Source organism: Stigmatopora nigra, chromosome 3 (assembly GCF_051989575.1).
Source record: "Stigmatopora nigra isolate UIUO_SnigA chromosome 3, RoL_Snig_1.1, whole genome shotgun sequence".
NCBI lineage: Eukaryota > Metazoa > Chordata > Actinopteri > Syngnathiformes > Syngnathidae > Stigmatopora > Stigmatopora nigra.
In genome coordinates this window covers 812,593-827,500 of record NC_135510.1, presented here as the reverse complement: position 1 = coordinate 827,500, position 14,908 = coordinate 812,593, and the positions used below count along the sequence as shown (strand labels likewise).

The window sequence follows — 14,908 nt, the reverse complement described above, 5'->3', positions numbered from 1 at the left end:
TGTGGCTGTCGCAAATGTACCATGGGCTTCCACAAGCATCTCAGGAGGAATCCCTGCCACTGAAAGAAAATGTTATACGATCACTTCTGTACTAAAGGAATAAGTCAAGATAAATAATTGAATTCATACATCTTTCAAGGCCATCAATATTCTGTGTGTACATTCTGAGAAGCAGCCTTTTCTCATGCAGCAGCCTCACAAAATAGTGAGTAAGGTTAGCCTGATAGTTTCCAGGATATAACTCTTTGGCCAGGGCAAAGAATGGTTTAGGGTTGTGATGAAAAAAGGAAATTTCAAAAATTGCTTCAGCATATGGTAGGTTATACTGTTGCAGGTTGTCATAGAGACCACTTCCGGGGGACCTGCGAAAGAAAAAGACCATATGTCAAAATTCCAAGAAATGTGAAAATAAACAAAAGGAACACAATCTTACCTGAAATCGGGGATTCCACTGGGGGTGCTGATACCAGCACCTGCCATCACGATCACTCTCTTGTACTTTTGCTGTAGCATATTTTTAGCGATGCTTTTCAGAGTCAGTGGCTCCGCATCTTCCCCACCACCAAAGGTGAGTAGCCCTTTAGATCCATTCCACCAGATAGAATTTGCTTGTCTGGATAAATGAAAATATGAGAGTACTGTCTAATCTGATGATTTAAAATTGAGCATTTAAAAACAAAAGGTTGTAAAAGGATTAAAGAAACAACATGTAAGATGGCGAAAAATGGTCCTGCCTAACCCTAACCCTAACCCTACCAAGGCCAAAATATTGAAGAGAACAAGATTCCTTTCCTGCCAGATAAATGATTTTCATAATCAAGCTGTGTTATCACACCAAAACTGCAATGTAAGCAGAACCAAGAAAATGCCATTTCTGAAAAAAATGCATGAGTAGTTTAGCAATGCTGGTCTGTATACCGGTAGTGCAAGTTCACACACTTGTAGTATAAGTAGACATAGTATTTGAAGTACAAGAGCATGCAAGCACCACACACACTTGCAGTACACACAAGTGCACTAATAGACCAGACATGGCCGCGATCAACGAAAAACCACGAAGTAAGATCACCCCTATTATAACTACCTTTTTTTTCGTCAGTTCTGAACCCAGTTGCAAGCGGAAGACAGGGGAGTGGCTTCAGTTTGTGAGTTTAAGCGTGGATTTTCACGTTTTTATGAACTTAATTTTTTTTTTAAAAATCCACCCCCCAAAAAATATGCAATGTAGTGAAGCCGCAAAAGTTGATTTGAGGGATTACAGTACATGTAATACATACAAGTGCAAACACTTGTATTACAAGTACAGAGGTACCTCGAGATGCGAGTTTAAAGCGGATTGACCTCGTATGACGATTTACTTATATCTCAAATGAACATTTCCCATTAAAATGAACTAAAAACTAATTAATTCGTTCCAACCCTCTGAAGAAACACCAAAAACAGAATATTGGATTGAAAAAACATTTTTATTTTGCCCGGATAGTACGTCTACCTCACAGTTCCGAGATTGATGGCCCAATCCCTGGTGGGTTATGACCTTCCTGTGGGCAGTTTACACGTTCTCCCCTTGCCTGCGTGGGTTTTCTCTGGGTTCTCCGCTTCCCTCCCACATTCCAAAAACATGCAGCTGATTAAATAGTCTAAATTTGCTCAAGTTATGGATGTGGGAATGAATGATTGTTCATCTCAGTATGCCTGATTAGCTGGCAACCAATTGAGGCGTCCCCTGCCTATTTCCCACAGTAAAACTCCAGCACCCCCACAACCATTATGAGAATAAGCACTACGTAAAATGACAATCTATTTAGTCCACCAGGCAAAGCTAATTGTGCAGGCTGAGTGGATTCTTTCTGCGATTGACTGGAAATTTATTTAGGCCCTAAATTTTAGGGTGAGGGTGGGCCGGTGGGCGAGTGGATAGCGCGTCAGCCTCACAGCTCTGGGTTCCTGGGTTCAAATCCAGGTCGGTCCACCTGTGTGGAGTTTGCATGTTCTCCCGGGCCTAAGTGGGTTTCCTCCGGGCACTCGAATTTCCTCCCACATTCCAAAAACGTGCATGATAGGCTGATTGGACACTCTAAATTGTCCCTAGGTATGGGTATGAGTGTGCATGGTTGTCCGTCTCCTTGTGCCCTGCGATCGGCTGCCCACCAATTCTGGGCGTCCCTCGCCTCTGGCCCAGATTCAGCTCGAATGGGCTCCAGCATCCCCGCGACCCCAATGAGGATGAAGCGGTTCAGAAAATGAGACAAGATGAGATTTTAGGGTGTCCCTGCCTACTGACCGATTTTGCCTGGGATAGGCTCAAACACTCACGATATTTTCGTTAGAATTAGCGGTGAAATGAATGAATGTTGGTTATTTGTAATCGCTCGTGTGCATGTTGCAAATGTTCCTAATGTGTCAGTGTCACCTACCCAGACAACGACGTTTCACGTTGAAACAGGTTTCTTTGACCACGTGCTGTAAAACATGACATTTGTTATTTAGCATACCGCACTGAAACTTCCATCACACACGCGCGCACACGCACGCGCGCACACACATAAACACAAATATCACCTGTACTGTACTGGCCGCTAGCATGGACAGTAATGTTAATTCTTGAAACCCAGCGGCGACACAACAAAAGCCTGGAGCTTATTGAATACGCTATAGCACACATTTTAACTGCAAACTCGACAAAATTAACTTTACATCTAAACAATGTTTGTCCGTGAACTTCCGTGTTGTTACTTCAGCGCGTGACGTTGGCAAACACTGTCCTTAAAGCAATTATTTGAGAAAAATATTTACAATTTATGTTTTTTTTTTAAATTAGTACAAATAATGTGCGGCACAAAAAAAAAGTCAGATAAACAAATGACGGACGAAAGTTCAGCGCAGTTATTATTGCCCACAATTCCTTGCATGGAAACGGTGCAGGTCAACAACACAACAATTTTACTTCCTGCTGGCCCCCAAAACCACAGGCGCACATTAGCACGACTTGAGTTTAAAGTAATTCTGCGTCGCCATCATGAGGGATGTTACCGGGTACCTTAAACAACAACAGAGCAATAGCTCGACGCCGGAGATGGCGACAGAATGGCACAAACTGGAGGACTTGCACAACAAAAGGTGACAGATGTTGCTAATTCGAGTTAGCTCTTGCTAGCGTTAGCTCCTCTCATTCAGCGGACTGGCTAGCTGAGTCATGCGCCCAACTACAATTACATGTTGGGAAGTATCTTTACTCGCTTTGTTAACTCTAATTCATTAATTTGACGAGAACGAGTCAAGCTATTTTATTCTTATAACAAAATGTGTAGGCATTAGTTCTAGGATGTGTTATATGGTCTTTATTCCAACCATTACAGTCATTTCAAACTAGCCAGTTTGAATTTACTGTTATATTACAATTCAGTGCGTATTAAATTGTAGGATTTAAATTTACTGGGTTCGTGTATGAGTCGTTTGTAGCAATTAGTATTTTTCTTTTTTTTAAACGTCCAATAATTTCTTTCATAGTCGCAATTTGTAAGTGATGTCGCGAGAATACATACGTACATAGTGACCAATGCTATAGTAAATCATCTAAAAAGGGGTTATAATCCAAATTATCACCTTCTTAGTAATAAAGAAAAGAAATTCAAATGACGTTTTTAAAACCACTAACAGGACAACCAACTTTATCTAACAATCTAATTTCTACTCACCATTTTAAAATTATGATTTAGTTTGTAGCTATTACTGGTCACACTGGTAGAATGGATGAATGTAAATTGTGTTGACCATAAGGCAAACATCTTTTGGTTACATTTGGGAGAAATAAAACACTATGAATCTGAGGTTCACCATGCATATTTTAATATGTATATTTACATGTATATCAATATATATTTAACAGCCTGAGTGTAGGCCTTGGACAACATGTTTCCTCACCTTATTTCGTTCATTCACTTTCTGTACTACTTATTACAAGGATCATGGAGGGTGCTGGAGCCTATCCCAGCAGATTTAGGGCACCGGGTGGGGTACACCCTGAATTGATGGCCAACCAATCGCAGGGGATATGGAGAAGAACATTTTTTTTAATTTGTTGATTGTTTTGTTGCTCGTAACCCTTAACTAATTCACTGTCAGGACAGTTACAGACGCCTTCAATAGTAGCCAAAAAGTTCAAACATGAACAAACCCTTTTTTTAAAACTCCTCTTTTGTTTGCGATTCTCTGAAAATGAAGTGATGGGACCTGAGTTTCAATCGCGTGTTTGGGAACATCCATACTAAATGCTACTGCTATGTTTGACAGGTTGTGGCATCAATTGACGCTGAGATTGACAGACTTTGTCAAAGATCCTTGCTTCAAAAACGGCGATGGCCTTATACAGGTGAATTTTCCACACGATCTTGTTCACTTTATTGTAACAATGAACATGGTGGATTTTCAACCACATTCTTCACATAGCATATCGTACATCATTCAATTAAAACAAATTAACACATGTGCATGCTTGTATTAAACTGGATAACAGTTACCTGAGTATAACCTATATTTATATTATTATAAAAAATATTTACTTCTGTGCTTTCTGCGGACCAGTCACAATTTCATTATTATTTTTTTGTATTGCAGCTTTACGAAAATTTCCTCAGTGACTTCGAACACAGGTGATCATAAAAAAACAACCCGATGGAATACAAAAAGGCCTTGTCCTTCAATCTTTTAGTGTATTATTATTTTTCAGTTAATTGGATTCCTTTCTTTGCAGAATCAATCCTTTGTCCCTTATGGAGATTATTCTCTATGTTGCCAGACAGATGACAGGTAAGACAGTGTCATGTAGAAAACTAAATTTTTGGCCATTTTTTTTATTCATATTGTGTGAGTTAACAAAATGTTTCTTTCCAGATCCCAAAGATGCAATCAGTTTTCTTGAGAAGACAAAGGAAAAAGTATGTTCACTTATACAAGTCCATATTATTTGGTGCAATGGCTTTCAAGGTCGACCAGTCAGGCGCTTGACAACTTGCCTTGTGAATGCTACTAAAAAGCATGTTACATTGTGCCGAAGAATGAGATTTAAATCCTGTGAGCCAATTCATCTGAAAAGAAAGAATATTTTGGTTGGCTGGCTGTCAGGTTGTGTGTCTGACGTCATGTTAAAACATTATGCTGTCGCTATTATCTTCTAACACAATATTTCAGTGCTAAAAATAAATTTAATTCAAAGTTTGTTTATTGACATGGCTCTTTAAAGGCAGCTTTTTGAAAAAAAAACTTCTCGAAAGCCATACAGTGGTGCCTTGAGATACGAGCTTAATACGTTCCGGGACTGAGCTCGTATGCCAATTTACTCGTATCTCAAATCAACATTCCCATAGAAATGAACTAAAATCAAATTCATTCGTTCCAACCCTATCAAAAACAAAAAAAACGGGATATGGGAATGGAAAAACATTTTTTATTTGTTCTGATTTGCCATCTATTAACAAAGTAACAAATAACTGGTGGTTATGATGTTTAATAGTACTAAAGTGAGACAGATTTTGCAGAGGAGAGAGGGACAGAGAGAGAGACCTTTTGCACGGCAATGCGTATAACATCAACATTTAAATGAACTTGGATTACGATACATACACACTCGAAATAAGTTTATTCTAACCTTACACTAAACGTAATTCTAATTTAATTCACACCTGGCTGTATGCTCTATCAAAATTTGTCTCGTATAGAAGTAAATATTTCCTCGAAATTTTACCCGTATCTCACTTGGATATTAAAAAAAAACAAAAATTGACATAAAATGAAATTGCTTTTTAAAATGTTAACACCAGAGTATCACTGTATCAAAATGTGTTCAAGTTGAATGGATGATATCCGTGTCTGTATTGATAGTTGTGTGTACATATTTTAAACACCATAGGCTGCAAGCTAATGATGCTTATGTAAGAGCAGCTCTTAACTTGCCCAATCACATGTTTTAATATTTAATCCGATTGTGGACTAATCCTCAAAATTATTAACTTGGACAAACTGACCATGTTTTATCTGGTCCAGGTGAAAAGCAGTGATGAAGCTGTCATTCTCTGCAAGACATCCATTGGCAGTCTCAAACTCGAAATCAATGATCTTCCAGCAACCAAGGTGGGTGGAGCACCGAGTGCTAATTTTTGGTCTTGTTGATAAAACACATGCGTCATCTTGAAAATGACCTCGATTTGAAAAAAATGTTGAGCTGATTATCAAAGAAAATTTCTCTATGTAGCACAATGTAGCACTGCTTTGTGAATGCACATTAAAAGATAGTGTTCCCTCGGTTATCGCGGTTAATGGGGACCGGGACCACCCGCGATAAGTGAATTTCCGCGAAGTAGGGATGCCCCTTCAAAAATGCTTAATTTTAATGTTTAAAAAAGTAATAATTCCCCCCCACCCCATCCCTGTATATAGTACACCATATAGAATACGGATAGAGTGAAATTCATGTTATAACCAAAAAAATGTAAAATATGTTGTCTCATTGTAATATTTTAATTTTTTTATTTTAAAAAAAAACGCGAAGCTCTAAATCCGCGGTGAATGAACCGCGAAGTAGCGAGGCAACACTGTACATTCGATCAAGTTCATTACTCAATTTCTGTGTAAAATGTTTTGGAACTTATCTTTTCAGTGCCATCAATGGCAGCTAATGAATGCTCCATTAAGCCTAATTGAAAAAGTAAAAAATTATTAACATTTATTTTAGATGTTTGAGTTCAGGTCATTGTGCATAGTTGGCACAGATCATTTTTTAAAAATATTGAGATTGTTCATTTTAAGTGTTTCAGTGCTTCCAATGAAGTCCAAAAGCATGCCAGCGTGACTCCCCCAATGATCTTCTGGCATGATAAATTCAATTTCTTATCTAATCCCCCCCATAGCTAAATAAAATGGCCATATTTGGTTGTGTCCGTTTTTCTTTTATTTCTCCTAGAAACTAATCGAGGAGGTTGAGGAAATGTTGAACAATTTGCCAGGTGTCACATCGGTGCACGGCAGGTTTTACGACCTCTCAAGCAAATATTATCGCATCATTGGTAACCACGCCTCCTATTACAAGGATGCCTTGAGGTATCTCGGATGTGTGGACATCAAAGACCTCCCAGGTTTGTTCACGCATGCCAAAGAATAAAAAGAAAAGAAGCCGAATAACGAGAACAATTTTCCTCAAACTCGCAGAGACGGAGAAGCAGGAGAGAGCCTTCACTTTGGGATTGGCCGGCCTTTTAGGAGAAGGTGTTTACAACTTTGGCGAACTGGTGGGGTGCCCTCAAAATCGTAACAATGTCTTGTTTTAACATCATCGGTGGATAGCCGTATTGAATGTGTGCTGTTTTGGTTTGCAGCTGATGCACCCTGTGGTGGAGTCCCTAAAAAACACAGACAAACAGTGGCTCATTGACACGCTGTATGCATTCAATGCAGGCAATGTAGAAAAGTTCCAGGAATTCAAGTCTGCATGGGGCCAACAGGTTAGTCGCTAGAACATGATGCTTTCCAATAAGATCAATCAAATGTATAATTATTAATTGTGTTGTACAGTAATACCTTGACATACGAGTCTCCCAACATATGACAAATTTGAAATACCAGGAAAAGTCCTTCTAAATATTTGCCTTGAGATAAAAGAACATTTTGAGATATGACAAATGAATGCTCTAAAGAGTTTTTCCCCCCACACCTATACTGTATATAAAATGTATGTGTTTTGCCAGGTTGATTGCTATTTTTGATGAATGCAAAAATCCTCCAATTATCCAATCTGAATATTTCCCTCCAACATCTCTTGGTTTTTAGCCTGACCTTGCAGCACACGAAGCCAAACTGATGCAGAAAATCCAACTTCTCTGTGTGATGGAGGTGAGTATCTGTATATTCAGGTTAAGGAAGTGCATTAACAGGCTCCCATAGCCACAGGCTTATAGAAAATGTTGTCTGGTTAGCATGGTGTAAGGCACGGGTACAACAGTCTTCTAGATATTTACACAAAAAATAGTTGTCGGATCAATACCTTTTATATTTGCCAAATGTACACCAATGTTTGTATTTGGATGAACCCTATCAATATGAGCACAAGTACTCTAAGGTCAAGCTTTGTGACTTTACTTCTGTATGTGCGCATGTGTAGGTTTGTTTTCAAATCCTTGGTCACTTTCAAAAATTGCAATGTGGAAAGGAACCACATCAAAAAAATCTGGACACGTGTTTTGGCCTGCACCAAAAAAAGCAATCTATAGCCTCCCTCTTGTGAATACATCTTGAGACCACTTTGAAACCTTTGGGTCATTTCATCTGCGCATATACTACTTAAGCCAGTTAAGGTATCACGCTTGGAACTTCACTTGAAACTTAGCTTGAAACTTAAATTGGCAACAAACCTACAGTAATCCCTCGAAGATCATGTTTAATGTAGATCAGACGTGGCCGAGATAATCAAAATTCGCGAAGTAGGGTCACCCCTATTATGACTACCTTCCGCTTACGAGTTTCAGCGTGGATTTTCACATTTTTATGAACTTTAAAATAAAATTAAAAAACATTTCTTCAGTGCTGAGTTCTAGAAACAAGCAGAGTGGCTTCCGCTTGCGAGTTTCAGCGTAGATTTTCGCACTATTATGAACTTTATAAAAAATAGTAGCAGAAAAATTGATTTCGCGATAAGTGTCGAGGGAAGACTACAATTCATTTTGACTTGGAAGGGTACCGTGGTAAATCATGGCTAGCCCTCCTATTTAAAACATGTTCCTTTCAGTAGCACTAAAATTGTCAGAGTCCCAGCACTTCCATTTAGAATGGATATCTATAGCAGTCAGTTCATATAATGTTATTGCACATTGCAAAGGAAAGCCACAGAGAAAGTGTCTTCTTTGAACATGTAGCGACTTCATAATCAAGCTTTTCTCATTTGAATTTATAGATGACTTTCACACGTCCAGCGAACAACAGGCAGTTGACCTTCACTGAAATTGCTCAAAGTGCCAAAATTCCAGTTAATGAGGTTTGTGGGGTTATAATATTTTAGATATCAAAAATATTTGAAGTGAATTATAAACAAACGAGTAGAACGGAACTTGCAGAGGTGTTGTCACTTATCTGCATGTACTGTATATATATTTTTCAAAACCCATATTTTATTCTCCCCATGACAAGAATAATAAATTGCAGCAGATTTGACACTTTGACATTCACCTTCTATTTTGTTTTTTTGGCTTTGACGGTCGTTCCTTTAGTCTCGCCTAGAGCTGGGCGATAAAACGGTAATGCTAATTATTGAGAAATAATTTTTGTCAACAATAATAAAAACTTTCAATAAAAATTTGATAATTTTAAACCGCAATGGCACCACCCGACCACCACAGAGAATATGGGCGCTGTTGCAATATGAACACTAGTTCCAGACAAACGCTCATTAGAAGAGGATGATAACGAAATGTCTTTTTCCTTGGTTAGCATAAAAGCTAACACAAAGCATGAACGCAAAAGGACAATAACACGGCCAAAATTAGCGATTCTGAGATGCAGGACAACACAGCTGACCCATTAAAAGATCCAAGTGAACTCTCCCAGCCGTTTTCTTTTTTTTTTTCTTTTTAAAATGCCTCGTAAATACCTGTGGACAATTATCAGCTTTATTGAACATGACCTTAAACCACTGACCTCTTTTGAGGACGGCCTGTAATATTTTTCTTTTGATATCAAGATGTTTTCCCATTTTATGTATATGTTCTGAAAATGTTTCAAAAATCTAAAACTTGTTACCTTGTGTTAAAATGGGTCAAGTTTATCCAACTTTTTATATTTTTTGTAAATGGCCGTATGTGAGATAAACTTTCATTTTGTGAGGCTGAAAATAGTCTGCTTGCCAATGGTGATGATAAAAAAAGCATATTTAATCTTCTCCTTTCTTATAAAGCAAGATAACAGTTGCTTTCATATTTGAATAAGGGGGTAAGCAATGTATTTACTTATTCACCGTAGTTTGAAGTGTAAGATTTGAAACAAAAAAATGTAGTTATCGTGATAATTATCAATATTGATGGATTTTAGTTTTTTACCGTAATAACAATTTTTGTCATATCGCCCAGCTCTACTCTCGCCTAAATGTAAGAAAGAATAAAAAAAAAAAACACAATTAGTCATGCGCTTGCCTACCTACATTTTTTTTCGCATACAATTTACTTTTCTGTATTATTTCACGTTGTATGTTCTTAGGCACTTCATGTACCCTAACGTAGTTGTGCAAATTAAAAGTTTCCCATAATACTTTGACATTAAATGGTTTGTTCTATCAGGGTGAAAATGTTTCTAAAGCATTGTAGTACCTAAGCTAATGTGCTACTTCTGGGCAGGTGGAACTTCTTGTCATGAAGGCTCTGTCCGTTGGACTTATTAAAGGCAACATTGATGAGGTGGACAAGAAAGTGCAAATGACTTGGGTGCAGCCTCGAGTGTTGGACCTGCAGCAGGTGAGACTCTTTCAAAGATACTGGGACTCCTGACAATTTGCCTTACTTATATTTATAAATCATTGATTGTTTGGATCTGCAACTTCATTTTTATTCATCAAAACATCACACCAACCGTCACCCTTGCATGTCTATTCTTTTTGGGTTGCCACCTCGGCCCGAAATTCAGTGTGTTTTCAGTTTTCTTCAGTTAGTCCAGTGCTTCTCAATTATTTTCTGTTAGGCCCCCCCTAGCAAGAAGAAAACTATTCGCGCCCCCCCCCCCCCCCACACTTCCCACCGTGACTATAAATAAAATCATTTTATAAAAGTGTTATAGGTACAACATGTGAAATGTTGCACTCTCACAAACATGACAGAAGTAACAATGAGAGCGCCACTGCCAGCTACTGTTGTGGATGCGCAATTACACTTTATACTAGTACGGCCAAATAAAATCCTGTTCCCCTGGGTTACACGCGCCCCCCAGGTATCGCACCCCCCCCCCCCCCCCCGGGGGGGGGCGCGCCCCACTATTTGAGAAGCACTGAGTTAGTCCGATTAATCTATTAATATTCTTGATAAACCAAAATGAAGTGCATAGTTGATGCAAACACCCAATAATTCATAAATGGAAATTGCTCATATTGCGCAAACTTTTTTTATATAACTGTACATGCACTTTAAAAGGCCAAAGGTTTTCTATTCAGAAAATATTGCAGATTTAGTGTTGAATCTCGTTGCTCATACTTGCATGTTCTGCCCAATTCAGATCAAAGGAATGAAGGAGCGCTTGGACTTCTGGTGCGGAGATGTTAAGAACATGGCTATGCTCGTAGAACAACAAGCCCATGACATCCTCACCTAAGACTGTTGCTCTCTTAAAATACTGATTCATCCCTCTTTGACCTGTTATGCCTGTTATTCTTTTTCCTCCTTGGACAGCATCGTTTCAGTAACAGGCAGTTTTCATAACTAACATTTATGTTTTACAAAAACAATGCTCATAATAATATCATAGTATGGACGAATTATGTCCTTAATGTCAATAAATGCATTAAAAAAATCGAGTCTGATTGTTTACTCCTCAATATAATGATCTAGGACATAGGAACCATATTCTGGGTTATTTTTCTAGCTCTCAGAATCAATGACATTCGACTGAAATATGTTTAATAGATGCACAATATACACTAATATCTTGATATATGTGTCAATAGAGAAAGAGATGTTTCTTTGTGATATCCTGCTTTAGGTGTTCTTATTTTGCTTTAAAGCTCCTTTAAGCTTGTATCTCAAGCTATTACTGTATATCACTTCACCGTGTTGCTTACAGTCCCACTTAATGGTGGATTTGTATAACTGCAATCATGTTTATACAAATGCAGTCCTCAATTGGGTAATGTATCGTTCCGCGTCCATTATAAAAAAATTAAGAAAAAAAATGAAAAGTAACATATTCGAGTTAGAACTGCATAACTTATGTGCAACAACAATGAGATAGAACACTTTTTTTTTTTGTTTAGGCATATAAGTGTTATTGTTGTGGCCTTAGCTTCTTTTAAAGCACTGATGTCAAACCTTAAATAAAAGCCCGTCCCCGGCCGATAGGACGTCGTATTTGGCAGGAAAAGCTTCCAGATGAACATGGTGCTCTGATCATTCAACCCCCCCAACCCCCTCTTAGGAAGGGTGGGGGCTAGAGAAGAGGACAAAGAAGCGAGCGAGAAGCGGCCATTTTGAGAAGCGTTCAGAAGTGATAGGTTCACCAATAGGTATTTCACAAATAAAAGACAGGACAAACATCTTTGGTTTTTCTTGCAAGAGAGAATCGAACCGACGCGCCTTCGTCCAGGTTCATTCTAAGGAATTGAATCCTCCCCTGCCTATTTTCGTAAAAGTTGACAACAAGCAAGCGTCTATTCAAAACAATTAAGGTTAGAAACTGAAACAATTGCATAAGCATTGACAACAAGCTAAAATCTATTCAAAACAATTACACTTACTTTTGTAGGGCGAGCGGTATTGCCACATGGAGCGGTGTCCTCCCGGATCCGTGTGAGAGGTCGAGGTTTCAAAACTTTTGATAAGTCCAGCTGGATTTAGGAGCGACCTTCCCGTTGTAAATCAGGGTTGCAAGCAGATGTGCTATAATGACTTTATTGATGTTCATAAGCTAAGTTAAAGCAAATCATTCTTCATTGCAAGCAAATACATAATAATGTAACATTAATTGGATAACTTTATTCATCCCGTATTCGGGAAATTTCTTTGTCGCAGTAGCAAGAGGGTGTGGATGCAGAAATAGGAAAGGCATTTTACACAAATAGGTAGTTAATAGTAAGTTAATAAATAAATACATGAATAAATATATAAATAAGTAACCGTGTTGCTGACATATATATACATACACATACATATGTATATATATATAGAAGCACATGTATACGCAATTTAGTAGGTCCTAACCCACAGCCATTTTTTGGTTAAACCTACTTAAGAAGCGTCCTGTCAAATAACCTCCTGACGGAGATTGTTTTGATGTTTGGGATTTAGCCCTGACAGCCGTTCCATCAGAGAAATAAATATTAACATTTTAAACCTCACTCAGACGACAATGTTAATGCTCAAGTATAGTGATCATGAGCCAAAGGCACCTCACGAAGTCTCCAAACCAATTCACATCAAAAATATAACCCAATCAGGTTAACGTGAACCGGACCAAGATGCTCTCGGACACGGCACACCATGCTTTTCTCTCTCTTCTCAAGACGAAAGATGTCCTTCCTTCATAAGTGTAATGATTGTGTCCCTAATTTGAGAAACTTTGCAAGTATTTCGTCAAATATATTAATTATTAAAAGGTAATGTTTACTCGCAGTTACTTGATGATTTCATCTAATTAAGTTTACGATACAAGGCAAAACAATGATACTTATGATATTTTTAGCAGTTTGAATGTGGCATAGGAGTTCCCATGAGTCTGACAATGAATAAATCAGCTGAAAATAATGGCTTTTCTATCCACCAACTATGAGAACACCAAAATATCCTTTAAACAGTCAATTGGGGCAAATGAATAGCAGGGAGCCATATGAAAGAAATGCACTTGAATTATTCATTAAATGGCAATATTATTTTAATAGAAATGAAATAAATCAGTTTTTTGGTAAATTTGTACTTGTATGGTAAAGCCTAGTTTTCCCTCATTTTATAGGTTGATTCTCAGCTCGTCAAATATTATTTGCTCTATATTTACTAGGGATTACAAGATCAATTCTGTCTTTGCAATCCTTGGTGAGCTGAGTAAAACTAAAAATTAAAAAAAAATAGGCCAATCTTTAGCCACAAATTTTGGGTGGGTGGAAAAAATTAAACCACCTGGGTTCAAATCCAGGTCACGTCCATCTGTGTGGAGATTGCATGTTCTCTGGGCCTGCGTAGGTTTCCTCCGGGTACTCCAGTTTCCTCCGGGTACTCCGGTTTCCTCCCACATACCAAAAAAAAAAAAAACAAGCATGGTAGGCTGATTGGATACCAAATTTGCTCTAGGTAAGGGTGTGACTGGGCATGGTTGTTTCCTTGTGCCCTGTGATTGGCTGGCCACCGATAGCGTGTCCCCTGCCCCTGGCCCAGAGTTAGCTGGGATAGGCTACAGCACCCCCTGAGACCCTGATGAGGAAAAAGTGGTTCAGAAAATGAGATGTGAACCTTAAACACACACACATGGAATAATGAAACGATGAGGGATAGGTGCCTGACACGAGAGAAAACCAATTGGTAGTTACCTAGTATAACCCTAACCCGCGCACCTATAATTTGTGACTAAAAATTGGTATACATTTTTTTCACTTTTTCTTCGCTCACACCAAGGATTGCACCGGTACTGGTAACTGGCAAACGCTGAACACATGTTGCCATGACAAAACATTTATTCCCAACATATGGTATGGAAACCTGGTAAAACAAACTACCAGTATGAACACAATTCTCAAATGGAATTTTCACTATTTTGAAACCTAAAGTCTAATTCATCATCATAATGAAAATTTTTCAAAGTCTGATTCATCATCGTCAGATTCACCAAAGAATTGATTCCATTCTTCTTGAGTTATTTTTTTTAGGTATGAACCAGACTCGAGTGAGCGGCTGCTCCGCTAACGTTTCTCTGGAGAAACTTTTTTTTATGTGACCCTCCCCTATAAACTTGCCGAAGGCTATTTGAAGAAGGCTTACTTTTAGTAGAATGGGCTCTCTCGCGCCATCTAGTGGAAAAAGACAAGGTTTTACATCTCCCATTATAACGGTTGCAGAGGGATTTTTTCACCGGGATTTGTTCATAAAAGCGAAGACCTCATGTATAATGCGCACCCGAACTTTGCTTCAGTTTTTTGGTACAAAATGTTGCACGTTATACTCGAATAAATACGGTACACAAC

At 38.4% G+C, this 14,908-nt stretch overlaps 2 protein-coding genes across 7 annotated transcripts in view; one reads left to right on the top strand and one right to left on the bottom strand.

The window, feature by feature from the left end:
* Positions 1–2,927, bottom strand: part of sirt3 (sirtuin 3) — a 28,760-nt gene extending 25,833 nt beyond the window's left edge. For all 6 annotated transcript variants that reach the window (XR_013325813.1, XR_013325809.1, XR_013325810.1 and 3 more), the window contains exons 1-5: positions 2,563–2,927; positions 2,418–2,463; positions 434–613; positions 130–362; positions 1–59 (exon numbers count right to left, since the gene is read on the bottom strand). The exon at positions 1–59 is cut by the window's left edge and continues 42 nt beyond it. Coding sequence is in view for 1 of the 6 variants with exons in the window: in XM_077712792.1 (XP_077568918.1) it covers positions 1–59; positions 130–362; positions 434–613; positions 2,418–2,463; positions 2,563–2,665 (621 nt within the window). In the remaining 5 variants the exon portion in view is untranslated. The remainder of the gene's footprint in view (positions 60–129; positions 363–433; positions 614–2,417; positions 2,464–2,562) is intronic.
* Positions 2,622–11,539, top strand: psmd13 (proteasome 26S subunit, non-ATPase 13). Its single transcript, XM_077712791.1, has 13 exons — positions 2,622–3,120; positions 4,294–4,372; positions 4,618–4,652; positions 4,754–4,809; positions 4,894–4,937; positions 6,043–6,129; positions 6,959–7,130; positions 7,204–7,283; positions 7,371–7,496; positions 7,822–7,884; positions 8,942–9,022; positions 10,374–10,490; positions 11,242–11,539. Exons 1-13 carry the CDS (start codon positions 3,020–3,022, stop codon positions 11,335–11,337), a joined length of 1,137 nt encoding a protein of 378 aa, XP_077568917.1. The 5' UTR covers positions 2,622–3,019; the 3' UTR covers positions 11,338–11,539.
* Positions 11,540–14,908: the final 3,369 nt, after the last annotated feature.